At 40.2% G+C, this 17,603-nt stretch overlaps 3 protein-coding genes across 3 annotated transcripts; 2 read left to right on the top strand and 1 right to left on the bottom strand.

Annotated features, from left to right (window-relative positions):
* The first annotated feature begins 1,346 nt into the window (after positions 1-1,346).
* On the top strand, positions 1,347-2,858 carry LOC145449684 (endoribonuclease LACTB2-like). Its single transcript, XM_080328090.1, has one exon. It carries the CDS (start codon positions 1,595-1,597, stop codon positions 2,468-2,470), a length of 876 nt encoding a protein of 291 aa, XP_080184216.1. The 5' UTR covers positions 1,347-1,594; the 3' UTR covers positions 2,471-2,858.
* A 29-nt stretch (positions 2,859-2,887) lies between these two features.
* On the top strand, positions 2,888-14,895 carry LOC145449683 (serine/threonine-protein kinase VRK1-like). The gene is made up of 11 exons (XM_080328089.1): positions 2,888-3,044; positions 3,124-3,179; positions 3,576-3,645; positions 3,707-3,903; positions 4,776-4,868; positions 4,924-5,056; positions 5,124-5,306; positions 7,176-7,372; positions 11,146-11,570; positions 14,306-14,412; positions 14,473-14,895. The coding sequence occupies exons 1-11, from the start codon at positions 2,888-2,890 to the stop codon at positions 14,568-14,570; spliced, it is 1,716 nt and encodes a 571-aa protein (XP_080184215.1). The 3' UTR covers positions 14,571-14,895.
* On the bottom strand, positions 14,677-17,006 carry LOC145449685 (transmembrane protein 179B-like). The gene is made up of 5 exons (XM_080328091.1): positions 16,732-17,006; positions 16,486-16,673; positions 16,295-16,426; positions 15,209-15,299; positions 14,677-15,142 (listed from the first exon to the last, which is right to left on the bottom strand). Exons 1-5 carry the CDS (start codon positions 16,828-16,830, stop codon positions 14,975-14,977), a joined length of 678 nt encoding a protein of 225 aa, XP_080184217.1. The 5' UTR covers positions 16,831-17,006; the 3' UTR covers positions 14,677-14,974.
* Between the last annotated feature and the right edge of the window lie 597 nt (positions 17,007-17,603).

Genomic DNA, 17,603 nt, shown 5'->3' with positions numbered 1-17,603 from the left:
AATATCTACTCGAGTAAAAGTAGTTTACAAGTAGCCTATAAAAATAGGTACGGTATTCTAGGCTTAGTTTTGCGAGGGTTGGTGCTCTTACTTTGCAAATGAGCAAGGATTGATTTCACTTTGCAAACGGTCAAAACTCACTACAGGATGGGTCATCGCTCATCAGCCCCCCTGGCCCCTGTTAATCAATACTCAGATAAGTTCTCCCCCACGAATATGGCAAAATCCAAATCCAGATATTCATGCAAAACAGATGTCAGCTAGTTGATGCAACATGTCCCCCCTCACCAATTTGACTGACGTCAGTCCATGTGTCGCTCCCCCAACTGGGGGGGGGGCTGATGACCCCGCCCTGTCATCCTTTCCCATTTGAAAACTTTCTTGCACATTTGCAAAGTAAGAGCACCGGCCCTATCGAGTTTTGCCCCCAAAAAATGAAAACTGTTAAGTACAAGTAGTCAAAATTCATGACCACTTCAGACTTCCTCAAGTGGTCATGAAGTTCGAGTAGGCAAAATCTACCTGCATTACTTCAAAAAGTAGAAGTACGGTACTTCATTTGTGACCACCTCTCGTTAAGAACATGCCATTTGCTATGCCTTGGAGAGAGCGGACCCCAATACACCTTCTTTGAGCCTATATCTGGAATCCTCTAGCATCAATCAGTGCTCAATGCTCATACACGTACCACACACAATTTAGATTATATAGTATCAAAGAGTAAAGATAACGGTGTTGACCCCGATGATGTGTAGACATGTACAAGGGTAACCTAATTTCTTTTCATGTGGCATTGTTGAATACTGTATATCGGTGGTCAAAGAGATCTATTCGCAATGTGTAGAAGTCACCCTACAAACAAGAGCAAGAATGTATACTTGCAGTTGCAGTTCTGATTCTTCAAAGTAATATAATCTATAAATATTTTGAATATGGTGGTCGTTCATCATGATGACTTCAGTGATATGTAATAAAAGTTGATGTTCATGTCTACGTTTGTTTTTATCTTCTAGCCCAGTGTTTCCCAACTGGGGAGCGCGAAGAAGCGGTCAACTGAAAATAATTTTCGTGCTTTGCGCTATTTATCTCCAATTCACGCGTGTTTCTCTATATATACTTATACACCGAGTTTCATATTTTTTTAATTCTCTCATCAACGGTTGTAACCTTCCACACCATCAAAAAATCTGTTGGAGTTGCTAGCATCCCGCTTGGATTTCACTATCATAAAGGGGGACGTGTCTAAAAAAGGTTGGAAACCACTGTTCTAGCCGATGCCAATAAAGTAGATGCAAATGCGGGCCATTATGTAATTGGAAAACATTTGTTGTTCCAGTTTCTTGAACTTAGCATCCATTTGTGTTTTTGTGGTGTCAACAGTCGAGACCTTTGTGAAAAGGTGATTTTATCATGTTTTTACAATAGTGTTTCACTCATGTCCTATTTCACAAGACCACTCAGTAGCCTACTTCCCGATGAGGACTAACCTAGAAATATTGAATATTTGCTGTGAATGTATTACATATAACAATGTATTAATTACACATATACTTTTATACTATTGTCAGTCTTGTACAACTCTGTTAACATAATAATGTCCACGATTATACCTCGCATTGAAAGGCTTTCGAGTCGTGTTATTCGCATTCTCGGATGTAACCCTTCTCCAATGACCCTGCAAGGTACAAATACATATCTGGTTGGAACTGGAAAGAAGCGCATACTCGTAGATACTGGAGACTCGGAAATACCCGAATACATTGCAAATCTCAAGTCTGTCCTCAAGGAGAACGATGTACAGATAGAAGGAATCATTTTAACCCATTACCATCACGATCATGTTGGCGGCATAGCCAATATTGAATCAAACATACTCGGACCGAGTTACAGAGTACCTTTATACAAGTACAAACGTTCGGCTAAAGATTGGGATACGGAAAGGCCTCCAAATTCCAATTCGAAATACACCTTTGTCAATGACAACCAGACGATAAGTACAGAGGGAGCTACATTAAAAGCTGTGTATACTCCAGGACATACCGATGATCATATCGCCCTGCATTTGCTTGAAGACAGCGCTTTGTTTTCTGGGGATTGTGTATTGGGAGAAGGCACTGCTGTATTCGAAGATCTCTACGAGTACATGAATTCACTCAAAATCCTGCTGAGCTTAAAGCCGGATAAGATTTACCCAGGACACGGCCCTGTAATTGATAATCCAGTCCATGGCATAACTTACTATATAAACCATCGAAACGAACGTGAATCTCAGATTATCGATGCCCTCGGGAATTCCGGTCGACCAATGACTGCACTAGATATTGTGAAGAAGATCTATCAGATTCCGGAGCATTTGTATCCTCCTGCCGCTGTGAATGTGAATAACCATCTTTCCAAGTTAAAAAGGGAAGGCAGAGCTACATCCTCCGACGATGAGCATTGGCAACTAGCTGGCAAAAGTGCATTGTGAAAATTGTGGACTACAAATTTAAGTTGTGGTACTTATAGAATCTCATTGGTGTTTTGATCCTTTAATTGAAAGTTTTGTGCAATAATAATGAATATTTCAAGTATTATATATTCAATAGCTTCATTGATGTTTACCCTTCTAATGATTCATGCAAAATGTAATTTTTCCAATTTCTTCACTATTGCGACATTTTAACTGCAGCTAGACCACTGTGCTGCAACGCTGCATGAATTCCGACATTGTAAACATCAATATTGATGTTAGCATTCTGAAATTCTATAACATGTGCGGATTGCAGAGTATCGCATTGACATATTCACATGTCAGATTTTATGAGCGCGGTCTAGTGTTAATTACTCATTTTGTAATTTCTGAACTTTGCCGCAGACTTTTTAAAGTGACCTATAGTGTTCCAAAATGCCACCAAAGCGTAACAAAAAAGGTGCCAAAGCAGCCGGAGGCCATCAACTGGCTGCTGCCGTATCAATACATACAGAAATGAAGGATTTGAGAAAGAAAACATGGGTCATCGGCGAGGCTATTGGATCCGGTGGATTCGGATTGATATATTTAGGTAATGCCGCGCTCCTGCAAATGGGAATAGGCTATTATGATGTTCATATTTCATGCTTGAGTTTGTCTCTACTTTTTAGCCGATGCTAGTAAAGAAAATGCAAGTAAAGAGAAGGCACAGTATGTGGTCAAAGTCGTAAGTACCAAAATCCCAGACATACTAGTCTCTAATTATTTGTGATTAAATTCTTTCATCTAAGAGGGCATGTTTTGATTTGCTCCCGTCCCATTTATTTGGTATAACTTTCGCTATCCTTATACGTCAGATTAATACACAGCTCCGATATTCGCTGTTTTATCTCATCGCTTGAATTTACATCCCCAATTCCTATGCTGTTTCAAAATTTCAGAACTGTAACATGCATTCCGTGAATGTGTACTTGTGTACTTTAATAAGTCATTCAACATCAGGGTAACTAACCATTATCATGGTGGACTTCTTCTTAAAGTTGATTTGCTTGATTTCCTGTCAATGCTGCTGTTGTCTGTTTATATTAACTCTGTTCATATTGTATATCAATTAATTTTCCAGGAACCTGTAGGCAATGGACCATTGTTTTGTGAAATTGCTTTTTATCAACGGGCGGCGAAAGCAGAAATCTGTAAGATTACAAGACCTGTCACACATATTTTCATTGCTGTGAATGGTCGTATTCCTCACAGTGAATGCATGGAGAAAACGCGCCGGCTTGCCTTACGTTGGCGTGCCAGCCTATATTGCCCATGGCTTACACAAGACGGGGCAAGAAGACCTCAGATTTATGGTGATGCCTCGATTTGGGAGCGACCTTCAAAACTTGTGGGAAAAAGCAAATAAGAGATTTAGTAGGCAGCTAGTATGCCAGCTCGCAATTCAACTGGTAAGCACCACTCTAGTAAAAAGCACAGTGTTGTGGTCTGGCGTGAATGTTTTGTAACAATTTTTCGTTTTGAATGTAGGTGCGCACATCAGAATCGTATTATGGTAGTTAAACCTGAATTTGTCGTTACGAATATCTGAAGTCCAAGTCGATTTAAATTCATTTTGTAGTTTCAGTCTTATTCTGTATCCATCTTGCCCCACACCGCTTTTGCAATACTTTAAATATGATATGGTGATACTCGTATGCCTATGTGATCACAATAGGAGCGTATTACTTTGTAGAAGTTGTGCTATTCCCACTACAGTTGCCAGTAGAGTTAGGGGTTGGGGACAGTCTGCTGCAAATATTTCCATAGTCCTACCTGTTGAAACATCTTATTTGAGCGAGTACTCTTTGTTAAAACAGAAGTACTATTACCAGAATAGGTCAGTAAAGACACACTTCCATCATTTTGGAGTAGTACAGTAGGTATTATTGACTTGTCAATATAATTCAAAAAATACATCTATTTATGTTGCCAAACATTCATTCTACATTTAATCGCGACATGATTGCAGTACTTTTAAAAACTATCACTGGCGATTGACTTAAGAAGGTCTGTGTCATGCTGTCCCAAGCTACTTGAGTACTTTTCAGAACTTTTTGGCTTATACTTCAAGTACTCCCTGCATGTCATATCATTCTACTTTGCGATATTATTTCTGCCATTATTTAGTAACATCAATGACTACTCTGACCAACACTGTTCATTACTGACATTGACATTCATTTGTACTTTTACCAACGTGGGACTGGTGTTCTTAGCACATCTGTAGAATTACTCCAGTAGGCTGTCCATGGCTTATGAAACCCTTCTTTTCTATGCACAGATCAATTCTCTTGAATATATGCACGACAATGAATATGTCCACGCCGATGTGAAAGGCGGAAATGTCTTATTGGGTCACAGTGATCCGAGCCAGGTATGTGACAACAAATACTGGAATGACAATCAATTTCAAGTCCAAATTCATCAAGATATATCTGGTGGATTTTGGTCTTGCATACCGCTATCTGGTAGACGGAAAACATAAAGAATATAAGGAAGATCCAAGAAAGGCGCACGACGGTACCATCGAATACACAAGCAGAGATGCTCATAAGGGTGTAGGTCAGTCACTGCCGATTCCAATATTTCATTTTGGAGATGTGCTAAAATTTAATTTGCTTTCTCGCAGCACCATCTCGGCGTTCTGATTTAGAAATTTTGGGATACGTACTGCTCCATTGGGTGTCCGGATCACTGCCATGGGAGAATAAACTGACGGATAAGAATTATGTTAAGGACCAAAAGATGAAGCATATGGCGGATGTGAAGAAGTTTGTCGCCAGCGTATATCCAGAGGCTACCTCCAGTAAAGGTGTGGATTTCTTATCTCTACAGATTTGAGGCTTGGATTCCAGTGTTTGGTCAATTGCAAAATTTAAATCAAAATCACTGGAGTGTGATATAGTTTCTTTCAGTTTTTGCTGACATATGATAATCTTTACCGGATAAAGTTCAAGGTAGCCAATGAACTGTATGTTGCGGTATGTCACAAAGCGGCAAACTGGCGAAGCTGTAATCTCTTTAAAATTTGTTACTTTACCTCATTGATAATCGGATAAGCCTTCAACAGCTTGCATTTCGCAATTGAGATATAAAATTGTAATATATCTGCCGAATCTGCATAAAAGTTGACGATGGCCAGCAGTTGAGAACCACTGCTGTATAGTATTGTTAGAAATTAAACAATTGTAATTTTGACACTTTTATTGCTCCTTCAGCATTGGCAACGTGCAATTGCGAAGTGCACATATTATCTAGTTCTGTGGTTCATTTGCTCAAAATTTCCTTGTTTATTTTGGCAGGTAAACCATGCCGGTAAATCGAGTGGAAGTCATCATAATCGCTTTATGTTATTACTTTTAAATAAATTTTGACTTTTTTTTACCTAAAAAAACCTAATTCTGATCTCACGTATGCAAATCAGGTGTTTTCGCACATAATGTTAAAATTGTACTACCTATCTTCATTTCTGGTTGGAACTGTCTGTCTAACGTTTTTTACTTGAAAACTGACGAATTTTCACATGAAAAAACTTGTATTTCAACGAAATCTGGCCCTATGAAGAATTCCAGTAGTTACATCACATATTTTGGTAGAAATGATTAGAATTTGTTGTAGTACAACAAAAGATACTTTCCTGCATTCTCGGGTAGTGTCTGTCCTTACTAAGCAGCTTGCCAAGAATGGAAAAAGAACGTTCAACATCAACGGTTGTTGGCTGACAACACTGAAATTGTGCGTACACTGTTGGTGACACACCGTGTCGCTTCATTCTGACAATGTTGTCTACATCACAATTTTTCATCATGCGCTTCTTGATATAAGAACCATGCAATGCCCAAGCAGTCTTGCTTCGGTTAGGATATTGCGGTACGTTGACCATAGCAACATGTCAACCTAGTTGTTTCATTTGACCGTTTATGATTCACAATGAGCTGACAATGGGCCGTCTACCACGGTAGGCCTATAAAGTAGGCTGCAAGCTGTAAAATATCAAACGATAAGTTCACCGACAGTGAAAAATCTACGATTCAAACGAAACGTATTGCTCATATAAATATTGGATTTGTAAACAATTTTGACAATTTTTGACCTAAAGCTACAATTTTTGACCTAACACTATAATTTTGACATGTGAAAAGAAAATCGGCCTAGTTATTGCATTGGCCATGCAAGGAAATAATCGATTGCGATGACAGTATGCAACCAACAATTCCCTACGTGAAACATTTGGCGTCCTAAACATTAACGATATGGGGAATCTAGAAATCGACATCAATTCCATGGCGACCACCCTTCCATAACACACGTGTGCCCTCGTCCAATTGCCATGTGTTCATGACAAATAACAGGAAAGCTTGACCATGGAACAGTTTGCCGGCATGTTCATGTTCAAGATGACATACAACAGATTCTACGGAGTGAACACTAGTCTGCGTTTAATATTGCCTGTTCCTAATCCGACATGAAATTAGCCATCTGACACATGCCACTGCATTTTCATTGCTTGTCCATCCCTTTCATGTTATCCTGTGTTACTTGTCATTCAGTCTGCACGCCTCATTTATTATTTACATTTTCTTTTTATTAATATCTGTATGACAAGCCTTATTTTATCGCAATCTTGTGTTTTAAAACAATGAAATCATAAACTGAATGACGAGACATACGCTCGTTTCAGCTGTGGAATTTGAAAAGTTTCTGCAATACGTCTCAAATCTGCAGTACGATGAAAAACCCGACTACAAACTGATGAGAAAATACTTCGCCGATGCCTTGAAATCAATGGGAGTCGCCGCGAAGGAGAAGATAGATTTCGGCAAGGAACCGACGCCGGGCTCCACGCGAAAACGTCGAAGCCAACCCAAAGCCACGAAGGTGAAATCATATGAAAGCAAGCATGCATGCGTCAACATTAGGGTTGTCCAAAATTTGAAAAATTTCGAAAATGCTGCGTTGTAATGTCTTATTCTATAGATTATTGATTAAAAACATCAACAAGCCTGAAAGAAGCTCTCAGGAACGTCGTTAAGATTTCTTACAAAGCGTTTGAAAGTAGCCGTCTGCATGTGGGCGGGGAATCGATGAAGTGGGCGGGCAATCACGAACCTAGAATTTTGATTGGTTGGAACCTGTAATAATAAGCTACTGATTGGCTGAAATACTGATTTTGTGATCATTGCTGGTCACGATTTCGTTCTACTCTGTTGTGTTGGTTTGCAGCCATTTCTGTTCGTGGCATTGGCGATATGGTAAATTGACGTTGTTAATGCTGCCATCGACAACAGCATAACGATCCAGTAATATATTTTCTACCTGAACACTGTGTATAACAGTTTTGTTACTTCTTGCACAGGAGCTTGGCCAATTAAGATAAGAATGAACTAGATGCATGCATCGTGCTACCTTCGAGCCTTCTAAAACATACCAGTTGACAACGACTGTAACTCATAAATTGCAAACCAGTAGTCAATTTCTCCTTATGGCTTGTTATGGTAAGTCGACGTCTCTCTCTAAAACGAACGCATATTACACTTTTTATTCAAGATTTAACAAAGGCAAAAATGCTATTTACAAAAGGCATCATTAAAAAGTATATCGCAGGGTCAGTGTTGCAGATCACTGGCCTTTGATAAGAGTAGACTTCCTGCTGTCTCCAAAAATCTTCCTATGCTGTTCCACAGCTTGAAGCAAACTGTCTCTTTGCTGTTCATTGTCAGTCAAGATTGCAGCATAGTCTGTGCTTAGCTTGACACCTCTTTCTGCGGCATCATTAACGACTTTGACAGAACTAACGTAGCAATTCATTTTATTGAATGAATCTGAAAAGTGCCAATCATCAACCGGTTGACGCAGCCAATCCCCAGAGCATTCAAAAACTTCAAATATGTACCACGACTGGGGCCCAATAAGGTCAGACAACGTACTGTCCTTGTTGATCTGTATAGTTGCATTCAATGAGGGTGGGCCCCTTCTGAAACTGGAAGTTCGCTCTACTTGCAGGAGCGCCTTTGCCATATTTTCCCGGGTTTCCTTGCTTTCCGTCGGTGAAAACAAGGCGTATACAGCGGTTTCCTCAACAATATACCAGTCGTGCTTCAAAAGCTTTCGTGAAGCAGCTGTGGAAACTTGCTCATCATATTCCTTATAACTCAACATGTGCTGAACGAATCTCAAGTCATTACCAGCTGCATCACGACCAATGCTTGAATCCACCCACGCAGGGATATAAAAGAGAACCAAAAATAAATTGAAGCGGCGCAGCAGTTCAACTTCTTCAGATTTGTAATCTAATTGGTCGGCCCACATGAACATCTTTTGAGCATACAGAATTGTACCCATCCATCTCGCATGGTGTGCTGCACCAGGTTTGTGATGACGTATATCTTCATCTGCACCGAGAAGAGCAAGAGCATTAGTCACACATTGCTTGTAGTCATCCCGTGTGAAAAAATCTTTTCTGTTCAACAGTAGCTTGAACTTATCAACTATCATTGCAGCTCGTTCAGCAAAACATAGAGGAATAGTCAGAGTCTTGAATTGCTGTTCCCTGTCAAGACTGCTCCAGTTCCTTTTAAGGTGGGCAAACCATGCATTCTCTGGTCCAGTTGTGGCCTTTCCAAATAAAGATTTCCAAACGTCTTTCACTACCAGCTCATACACATGGTGCCGACATGCATGGTAGAACACCTTCCTTCCTAGAAGGTCTTCAAGAATCTTTGCCGCACCCTTCTTCCAGCCGCTGTTGCTTGCTGTAGTGTCAAAAACCAAAGCTGTTACAGCATCTTTTATATTCCAACTTTCAATTATGTTGAAAGTGGTTTCTGCTTGCGTCTGACCTGCAGCATTTTGCATCTTTTGAATGCCAAGTAGTTTTCCTTCTGAGTATTGAGGATGACAAGATAGGACAATTGACAGAGCCTCATACCGATTTCCTAATCTATCCTCTGTGAGCTTTCCATCCCAATGAATAGCAACATGTTGAGGTTTATTTTCTGCAAATTTTTCTGAAATATCCTTGGAAATTTCAAGACGATTTGTTTCCCTGGCTCTCTTTGTCGAAGATCTTGACAGAGAGAACATTGCTATGTCACCGCCACAAGCCGTAATAAATGCTCCGATCAGCATTGTTGCCTTGTTGTCTGTTATTTGCAATCGATCCAGAGCTTGGGACACATGGGTATTATTCATAATATTTTTAGGTGCCATCAGCTTAATGGCTGTCGAGGTGCCAAGACCAACATCAGCATCATAATCAGAACTTGAACTCAAACTATCACCCTCTTTTGAAGATGAAGAAGATGCTAAAACAACATAGTCATCACTTGAGTCATGTTGAATGTTTTTAACAGTTCTATCCGCCATGGTTGCTGTTTTCTTTTCGATGTCTTTAGCGAGAATCTTGTCTCTTCCCAACATTATGCATTTGCGAGATTGCTGTTGATCTTCATAGAATGCAATGTCTTCGAGCTTTCTATCATGTGATAGATAAATGTCATTTTGTATTATTGCTATCGCATCTGTACTTCCAATATCCCACAACTTGTCCAAATCTTCCGTGAATTTTTTCCTCTTACCCTTGGGATCACTTTCCCATTTCATGGTCGCCTTCAGAAAAATATATTTTTTGTTCAGTTTTTCAAGTAATTTCACCGCATTTCCTTTAAGTATTGTGGCAATTCTCGCCATTTGCCACACTGTCATGACATCATGAACCACCACATTACATAGCTCACGAGTAGGGGTTGACTGAGGGCAATGGTCTTTCAGATGCAGAAAGTAACTCATTACTTCTCGCAAGGTTGGTAATCTCGAGCCACAGATGTAATCGCAAGCATATCCGACCAAGTAATGCTCAGATCGAGATCTTGTTCTTCTCTGTGGCAAGTGCACAGTCTTCCGCCGTTTTGCCTCTGCCATGACAGTAATATTTTTGCCTTCTATCATAAATTACAGCTACGCCTAAAACATTTAAGTAACAAGTGTTACATTACGACTATTAACTCACCAACCCACAATGCCCTTGTACATAACCACAACCACTACTAACAAAATCGACCTCATCAGAACAGAAAATGCTGCTGCAACTAAAACATTGAGCAAGGAACAAGTGTTGCATTACAACTATTGATGCATCAACCCACAATGCGCTTTACAAATTCCCGTCTCTACTAACAGACTCGACCTCCGCAAAACAGAAACTACTGCTACAACTGATACATTCGAAGAACCACTGTTACATTACTACTATTGACTCATCAAACCACAACACGCTTTTACAGTATTACAGCCGTCACCAACAGACTCAGCAGCAGCAAAACCTACTCCTTCTGTCAAACACGGTGAAGCACCCAAATCAGAGCTGACAGCCGCCGTCATCATTGAAGCATAACCGATTACCCAATCAAGAATCGTGGTTTCGTCATTGCCCGCCTAGTTGCAATTTCGCCGTCGGTGGCCCGCCCACTCTTTGGCAGCTACTTTCAAACGCTTTGTAAGAAATCTTAACGACGTTCCTGAGAGCTTCTTTCAGGCTTGTTGATGTTTTTAATCAATAATCTATAGAATAAGACATTACAACGCAGCATTTTCGAAATTTTTCAAATTTTGGACAACCCTAGTCAACATTCATTCATCACGTTTTCATTCAGCCTCTCCAGAGCGCTTCACAATCACAAAATTCTTTGTCTGACGAAAGCAGTGATGGCGCGCCGAAACAAAAACGTCGTGCCGTACGCCAGCGGAAACAGGCAGTCGTATCAGAGGAAATTTCTACCACCGCAACTACTGAGAGCGATGTCGATAACAACCGACAAATTGCTAAGAAACAAACAAAGCCGAAAAGTTCAAAAAAGAATGCAAGGCAAAGGATTCTGATAGAATCTTCCGAAGAGTCGTCCGAGGACGAGAATTTCCAGCCAGCGCCCGCCGTTCCAGTGAGAAGGTCGAAGAGGACTAGTAATCAAGACGTAAGCCTTGATAAGTCGCACACGGCCGGGTCGTCGATTGATGGGACGACCTCGAGTGAAGGAGCTGTCTCGAAAGCGAAGATGTCTTCGGGAAGACTGCAAAAACAGTGAGTCTAAACTTGTTTCAAGACCATTTGGTTCGATTTCAAATTAGTCGCAGTTTGAGTCAGAGTCATTTTAACGAACTCAAGTACGTGTTTCCCAACTCTGACTATAAAGGTTGTTGTAAAATTTCTGTAACTACAACTCCACCAGGGGATGATTTAATAAACTCCGACTCTATAACCGTCATTGTAATGGGCACCGAAAATCCAGACATGTCAGGATTATTCTATCCTTGAATTAGGAATTTAAGGTTGAAGTCTAAGGAATTGATTGATCAGAAACGGTCCATGCCATATTAGACTTTCGATAATGGCGATATAACGTAATTTGAACGGATTGATATCCTATGATAGGCTGTATCCCAAATTGGTAATGTCCTCGATGTTGTGTAGCCTATTTATCCATGTTTCGTTTTGATATCATTGCCGATTTGGATGGAGTAAATGTTACTTTCAAGTCCATACCAGTATACAATACATTCTTTAACCATGATCATGAGGCTCGAGGTTTAATAATTGAGCGATTGAATTAGGATCTGGTATCTCTACCATAACTCTAAAAATGATGATATATATATAATATTAATCTCAGTCAATTGCAACCAATTTATAAATTATATCCGGTGACGTCATATCTTGTGATACGATTGTTGATATACATACAATTTTCTTTCCAATTCTCCATTAGTTGCTGATGATTTCCCCTGTCGAGTGTCAGCCGAAAATATTCGGATTCTGTGCCTCCAAGTTCTGTACCCCCAAGAAGCTCTTCAAATATCTGTATTTCTGAATGCAGGGTGTGATCAGACCAGTCGACCCTACCCAGACTCCTATCGACAACATCCTGTCCTACACCGTTAAGTTCCTTTGTTATTATTTCATCCGCCAATGTTTTTTTCGGTTGTACAAATCAATGAATATTTCTCTCTCTCTCAAAAACCCGATGTCATCAGTAGGTCTAAAGCTTTTTTTTGCCATTCAGCTTGACCATCGTCTAACTCTGCTGCTTTTGTGTGCGGCTCCATTGTTGTTGTTGCAGCAACAATTACTTAACACTTGTATCCAACACTCTGGAAACTCCAAATGCCTGTCTAGCTTGTCATTGGAAATGATCGATGTTAATATCATGTGAAGTCAATGTATATAGCATATATTGTCGCTGGAAAACCAAACAGTCTTAATATGTTCGTTTTTGCACTGACTTTGACCATATAATTTGGATATGAACCAGTTTTGTTTTCGATTTACCTTGAAAATTCAGGTTCATATGTCCACGTCACTAGACATTCATGCTACTTAGGTACTTGGAACCCGGTTAAAACAAAAGATCTATGTCCAAATAGTGATAAAAGAATAAAATTTAAGAATACTAAAAGTGGTTATAAGAGAGTTCGATTTTCCAGTGACGATATAGTTAGTGACCGGAAAAAAACACTTTCTCGAAAAAAATTACATTGCATTACAATAAACTGAATAAAATGACAGGGAGGCTATTGTTTTCATATTTGAATTTGACCAATATAAAAATGACCATTGCCGGCCAACATGTAAAAGACTACTGTTTCGGCTGTTTTAATTTCGGACTCATTCGTCTCATTCGCGTTATTCCAACCGCACCCATGCGCCTACAAGACCCGCTTGTACCACAAATTTTACTTGCAAAATTGCTCGGAACTGTTTGTCATTCAATTATGTACCAGCAGAATTCTCGCTTGTGTATTATCTTCTACAGCGGGGGTTCTCAACCCGCGGCCCGTAGACGTTCATTTTGCGGCCCGCGATACCTTTCATTATGGACGCAATTACTACTGGCATGGTATTGTTACATATTAATTTAGGTACTTAGCTCTCTTCTCGCATCGTCTGTTTCGTTATAATGACTCATTCTTTGATGTATTGTGGTTTCTTGATATATGCTCGAGTTAGATTGTCATTGCCAAACCATTAGACGAAATCCCAACAATGTGGTTACTTAACTATTCTTCAAAATTATAATGAAATGTCGGTCTTGGCCGAGTCTCGGTCTCGAGTCATGCGCAATGACTCGAATTTACGTCGAGTCAATACACAGATTGACTCGAGTCAAGATGAGTCATCAAAAACATGTTTGTAACTCTACGAGTCTACGTGGAACAATGAATTTGCTTTCTTCGATCTGAATGGAAAACCGATGTGTTGTTGTTGTTTGTGGTATTCATGGTGTTTGTCAACTACTATGGTCATGGTCATTTACACCAGGCCAATTCTCTTCATTTTTATTCCGTAGCTGCAGACTTGTAGCACGGCCCACTTCTAGGCTTTTTGCAAGGCACCGCTTACGTGATGAGTTGGTGGATGAGATAAACCTCCAACACTTAGGTAGGAATTCTGGAGTTGTGCTCGAACCCGCAACCCATTGGTGTTGCAGCTGTATATTTTACCACTACGCTATGGGACATCAAAACCGTAATCCATATTTCGAGGCATTGCTAAAATTGCTGACGACGTTACAGACGCATCGTTCATATCGCTAAACCCAAGTTATCTGCTAGAGAAGGAATTTAATAGTAGGCCACAAATGCATGATGGTAATAATATTCTGCAGCCCGCAGACTCTTTTGCTGTTAAAATGCAGCCCGTTCTACAAGCGAAGTTGAGAACCCCTGTTCTACACGCTCGCAGAATATTGCGCAGTACATTAAATTTAGTAGAAATTCTTGTTTTATGTCCTGAAGTCTGTCATGTTACTTGTGATTCAGATCAAAACCACAACTGAACGCACGCTACTCGATGGCGCCGTTGCACACCGAAAGCGTTCTCGGCAAAGACGACAAGCTGACTGGGGAGTATTCCGGAAAGCATCCAGGTATGAGAGTCCTAGTGTCTGGAACGCCGCAGTCGAGACTAAATTGCGTAACAATTTCAGTTATTATAAGGCGAAGGAAAAAGAAGAGACCGAAAACCGACGCCGTAACTCAAACGACGCCAGGACTGCACCAGCGATCGACGCGTTCTCGTGTATGAGTATTTTGATAGCGAGATACGTAGCAATACAAGGGTAGGCTGGGGCTACCAACTTCCACGTCACTCCGTGAATATAAGGTGGCAATTTCAAGACGTAGCAACTCGATCAATGCAAGGGTTTGTTACTTTATTGCAAATCGTACAGAGATCATTGCGTTGTTGCACATTATAATGTAAGAAAACAGTTACAAGCAATAGCCTGCTTTGGACGGACTGTCTTATTCTCTGTCATGGTCGCGTCGTATAAAAATAAGGTAGATAGTAAAAATGAGTTTGCTGATTGTGGAACACTATTGCACGTCTTCAATACATAAGTTCGAACATACATGCGGCAAGAATCATTTGAATATTTACATAGATTGCAGTAACGGTATGAGGCTTGCACAATTGTAATGCGTGTCGGCTCAGGTCTTCCCGGGTAATATCTCGTGGGAGACTATTCCTTCAGTGTCGGCGGCGGCAAAGCCACCTGCCACTTCTCCTGCGGATCTGATGGATCTATTCCTGCGATAATGCAACATAGCCAGGCCGGTGAGCAGAAACCATTCGAAAACGCAGAACCACGAAGCGGACTGTAAAAGAAAGCAAATAGTCTACTTTACCTACGAGAAGTTGCGTTCATAGCCGAATCGCGTTACCTGCGCAGTGGTCATGTTAGCGTAGTAGTCAACTAAACCGATAACCGTCGACTTATAAGCCCAGACCTTGGTCTCACCATCCTGGCAGTTCCTGTTAGAAATATATAAGCCTTAGATCAAGTGTTGTACATTGCAGTGTTGGGATGAACTTGACTCGAGTCATCTTTTTCGTATGACTTGACTTGACTCGAGTCACTTTGCTAAAATGACTTGACTTGTCGTATCAGAAATGTGGATTGACTCGTGACTCGGAGCAAAATTCACGAGTCAATTTCAAGTCATCAAGCATTCGGTGTCAATAAAAATCACTGTATCTTGAGCATGTTCGGTTGGTTCGTGAAACACTGGTGTCACCCGTGAGAGCGACCAATCATTCAATGATCATGCGTTTTACTGAGCCTCCATTGACTGAAAACGAAGTGATCAAAGCTTGCTTACGTTGTCGTAAACTAGTATAGTAAGGTAATTTGATAGCAAAATGTGTATCTCTGTTCTCACCTTAACCAAACCTCTTGCTTTATTGAAATTAAATTCAAATATAGTTTATATAGTTCTCAACCATTGATTGGCGCAGGCTCGAATTGTACCATATCAATGTGAAAGTGGGTAATGTATTTGCATCTTATCAATTCGTTTCTCTTTTTTGGCTGGTGACTATAAACTGAGGTTGTGCACTTATTTAGGTTGTTTAGCAGTTCTACATATATGTGAGCGATACAGCGTGTATATTTAACTCTATTCGTTCATCGGTTCAAGATCAATGACCACTCCATCTGTATATCAGACAGCTAATAAAATGCAATCACGTAACCATGCCTCATACTTCGAAAAGGCGACTTGACTTGAATCGTGACTTGTCTTGACTCGAGTCAAAATGTGCAATGACAATGTACATTGTCCTGTAGGTCATTCTATACTAAATTCCGAATTGCATCTCTGACTGCAAGTTTGGAACCTGTGACACCGACTCTTGCACGTATAGAATTGCGATTATCACTCAAAGCTGCCGGTACATGCTATATTTGGCATCTGTTTGCAATTTAGAGCAGGGGAAAAAACTTGACAAAACAATAAATACATACTTACTGTATGGAAGCATCTGCGGTCACAGACTTACAGAATTGCGAAAATCCTATGCTCAAGATGCAAGAGCTAATGAACTTCATGCAAAACATGAGGCAGCATATCATAATTGCTGGAAGAACCCACATCAGTGTTCTGAAGTTTCAATATGCGTATTAGTGAAGTGTCAGCGAGACCCACTCATCTATTCGTACGCATTTTCCACGGACTTGTACAGCGCAAATGCCGAGTAGCTGCCGTAGCAGAGAGCGTACAGCACAGTGAATATTGTAAGGTAAGTGCAGAAGCCGCAAGCACTCGTATTGCCATATTCGGTGATATTTATAGTCTTGGTATCATACTGCACAGAAGCGCCCAATATGCAGTTGCCGCCAAATTGTGACTGAAAAACATACATTATAATATAAGTAATACGTTGAACACTGCACAAGTTTGAATACCTGGGTCAGTCCAATCGGCACAGAAGATACGATCTCTGTAATCAATGTTGCAAGATATATCAGGATAGAAGACCCAACTATCCAATCTATCTTAACCATGATAAATTCTGAAGATTTGAGATTGCAGGAAATTGTTACTCATTGGTGTCTGGAGGTAATATGAAGTGAAGTGGCTCAAAGTAGTTTTCAACTTGATATGAGCCGCGAGACTAGTAGTTTGAAATCCATAACACAACAATGCAGTAGGAAAATGCATTCTCAATGTATTAAACCAAGATAGGGTACCAAGTATTTAATAGGGATGGTGTGAACGTGAGGTTCACGTTCGCGTTCTGTGTGTGAACATCCGAAATTTAGAGGTTCACGTTCACAAACGAACCTTGGTAGGTTCTGCACTGTGAACCTTTTTCATATATTACAATTTTCACTTCATTATAACATCTTTGTATGAAATTTATTGCATTTCAACTGCGGGCCACTCTATGCATGGCGCAGGCAGCATAAATATATCAACACCAAACGGGCATGCACCTTGACAATCTCAAATCCTTCTACTTGCTTTGTTACAAAAGTTTGCTTGAAATATCCAGCTTGCCGTTTGTGAATATTTAGTGAGTCTCTGCTGTGAGCAACAACAACATCAAGAGCGAAATGCACTATACCTGAATAAGTCAGCGAATTATGCTTATTCAATTAATCAATGAAGTTGATATCGTTGTCTGATGTATGCTCATATGTTTATTGTATCATAAAAACCAAATCCGTGCGATTGGGGTGTTGGCTATATAGTATACCGCTATATAACATGTCAATGGGGTAGTATCCGGAGCAAGTATACAAGCCCGTTTTACACTCTGCTCAATACTCAGACG

Source organism: Botryllus schlosseri, chromosome 11 (genome assembly GCF_051294905.1).
Source record: "Botryllus schlosseri isolate E-star chromosome 11, Bs_hap1, whole genome shotgun sequence".
Taxonomy (NCBI): domain Eukaryota; kingdom Metazoa; phylum Chordata; class Ascidiacea; order Stolidobranchia; family Styelidae; genus Botryllus; species Botryllus schlosseri.
The sequence above is the reverse complement of the archived record's forward strand: the minus strand, read 5'-3'. Positions and strand labels throughout refer to the sequence as shown.

What these genes read in the sequence shown, in the direction of transcription:
- LOC145449683 (XM_080328089.1), top strand. Translation starts at nt 2,888, where the DNA reads ATGCCACCAAAGCGTAACAAAAAAGGTGCCAAAGCAGCCGGAGGCCAT. An exon ending in GTCACAGTGATCCGAGCCAG is followed by an intron (nt 4,869 to 4,923) that starts GTATGTGACAAC and finishes AAATTCATCAAG; the next exon opens with ATATATCTGGTGGATTTTGG. An exon ending in AGATGCTCATAAGGGTGTAG is followed by an intron (nt 5,057 to 5,123) that starts GTCAGTCACTGC and finishes GCTTTCTCGCAG; the next exon opens with CACCATCTCGGCGTTCTGAT.
- LOC145449685 (XM_080328091.1), bottom strand. Translation starts at nt 16,830, where the DNA reads ATGGTTAAGATAGATTGGATAGTTGGGTCTTCTATCCTGATATATCTT. An exon ending in TACAAGTCCGTGGAAAATGC is followed by an intron (nt 16,427 to 16,485) that starts GTACGAATAGAT and finishes TTGAAACTTCAG; the next exon opens with AACACTGATGTGGGTTCTTC. An exon ending in ACCGCAGATGCTTCCATACA is followed by an intron (nt 15,300 to 16,294) that starts GTAAGTATGTAT and finishes TATTTCTAACAG; the next exon opens with GAACTGCCAGGATGGTGAGA.
- LOC145449684 (XM_080328090.1), top strand. Translation starts at nt 1,595, where the DNA reads ATGTCCACGATTATACCTCGCATTGAAAGGCTTTCGAGTCGTGTTATT.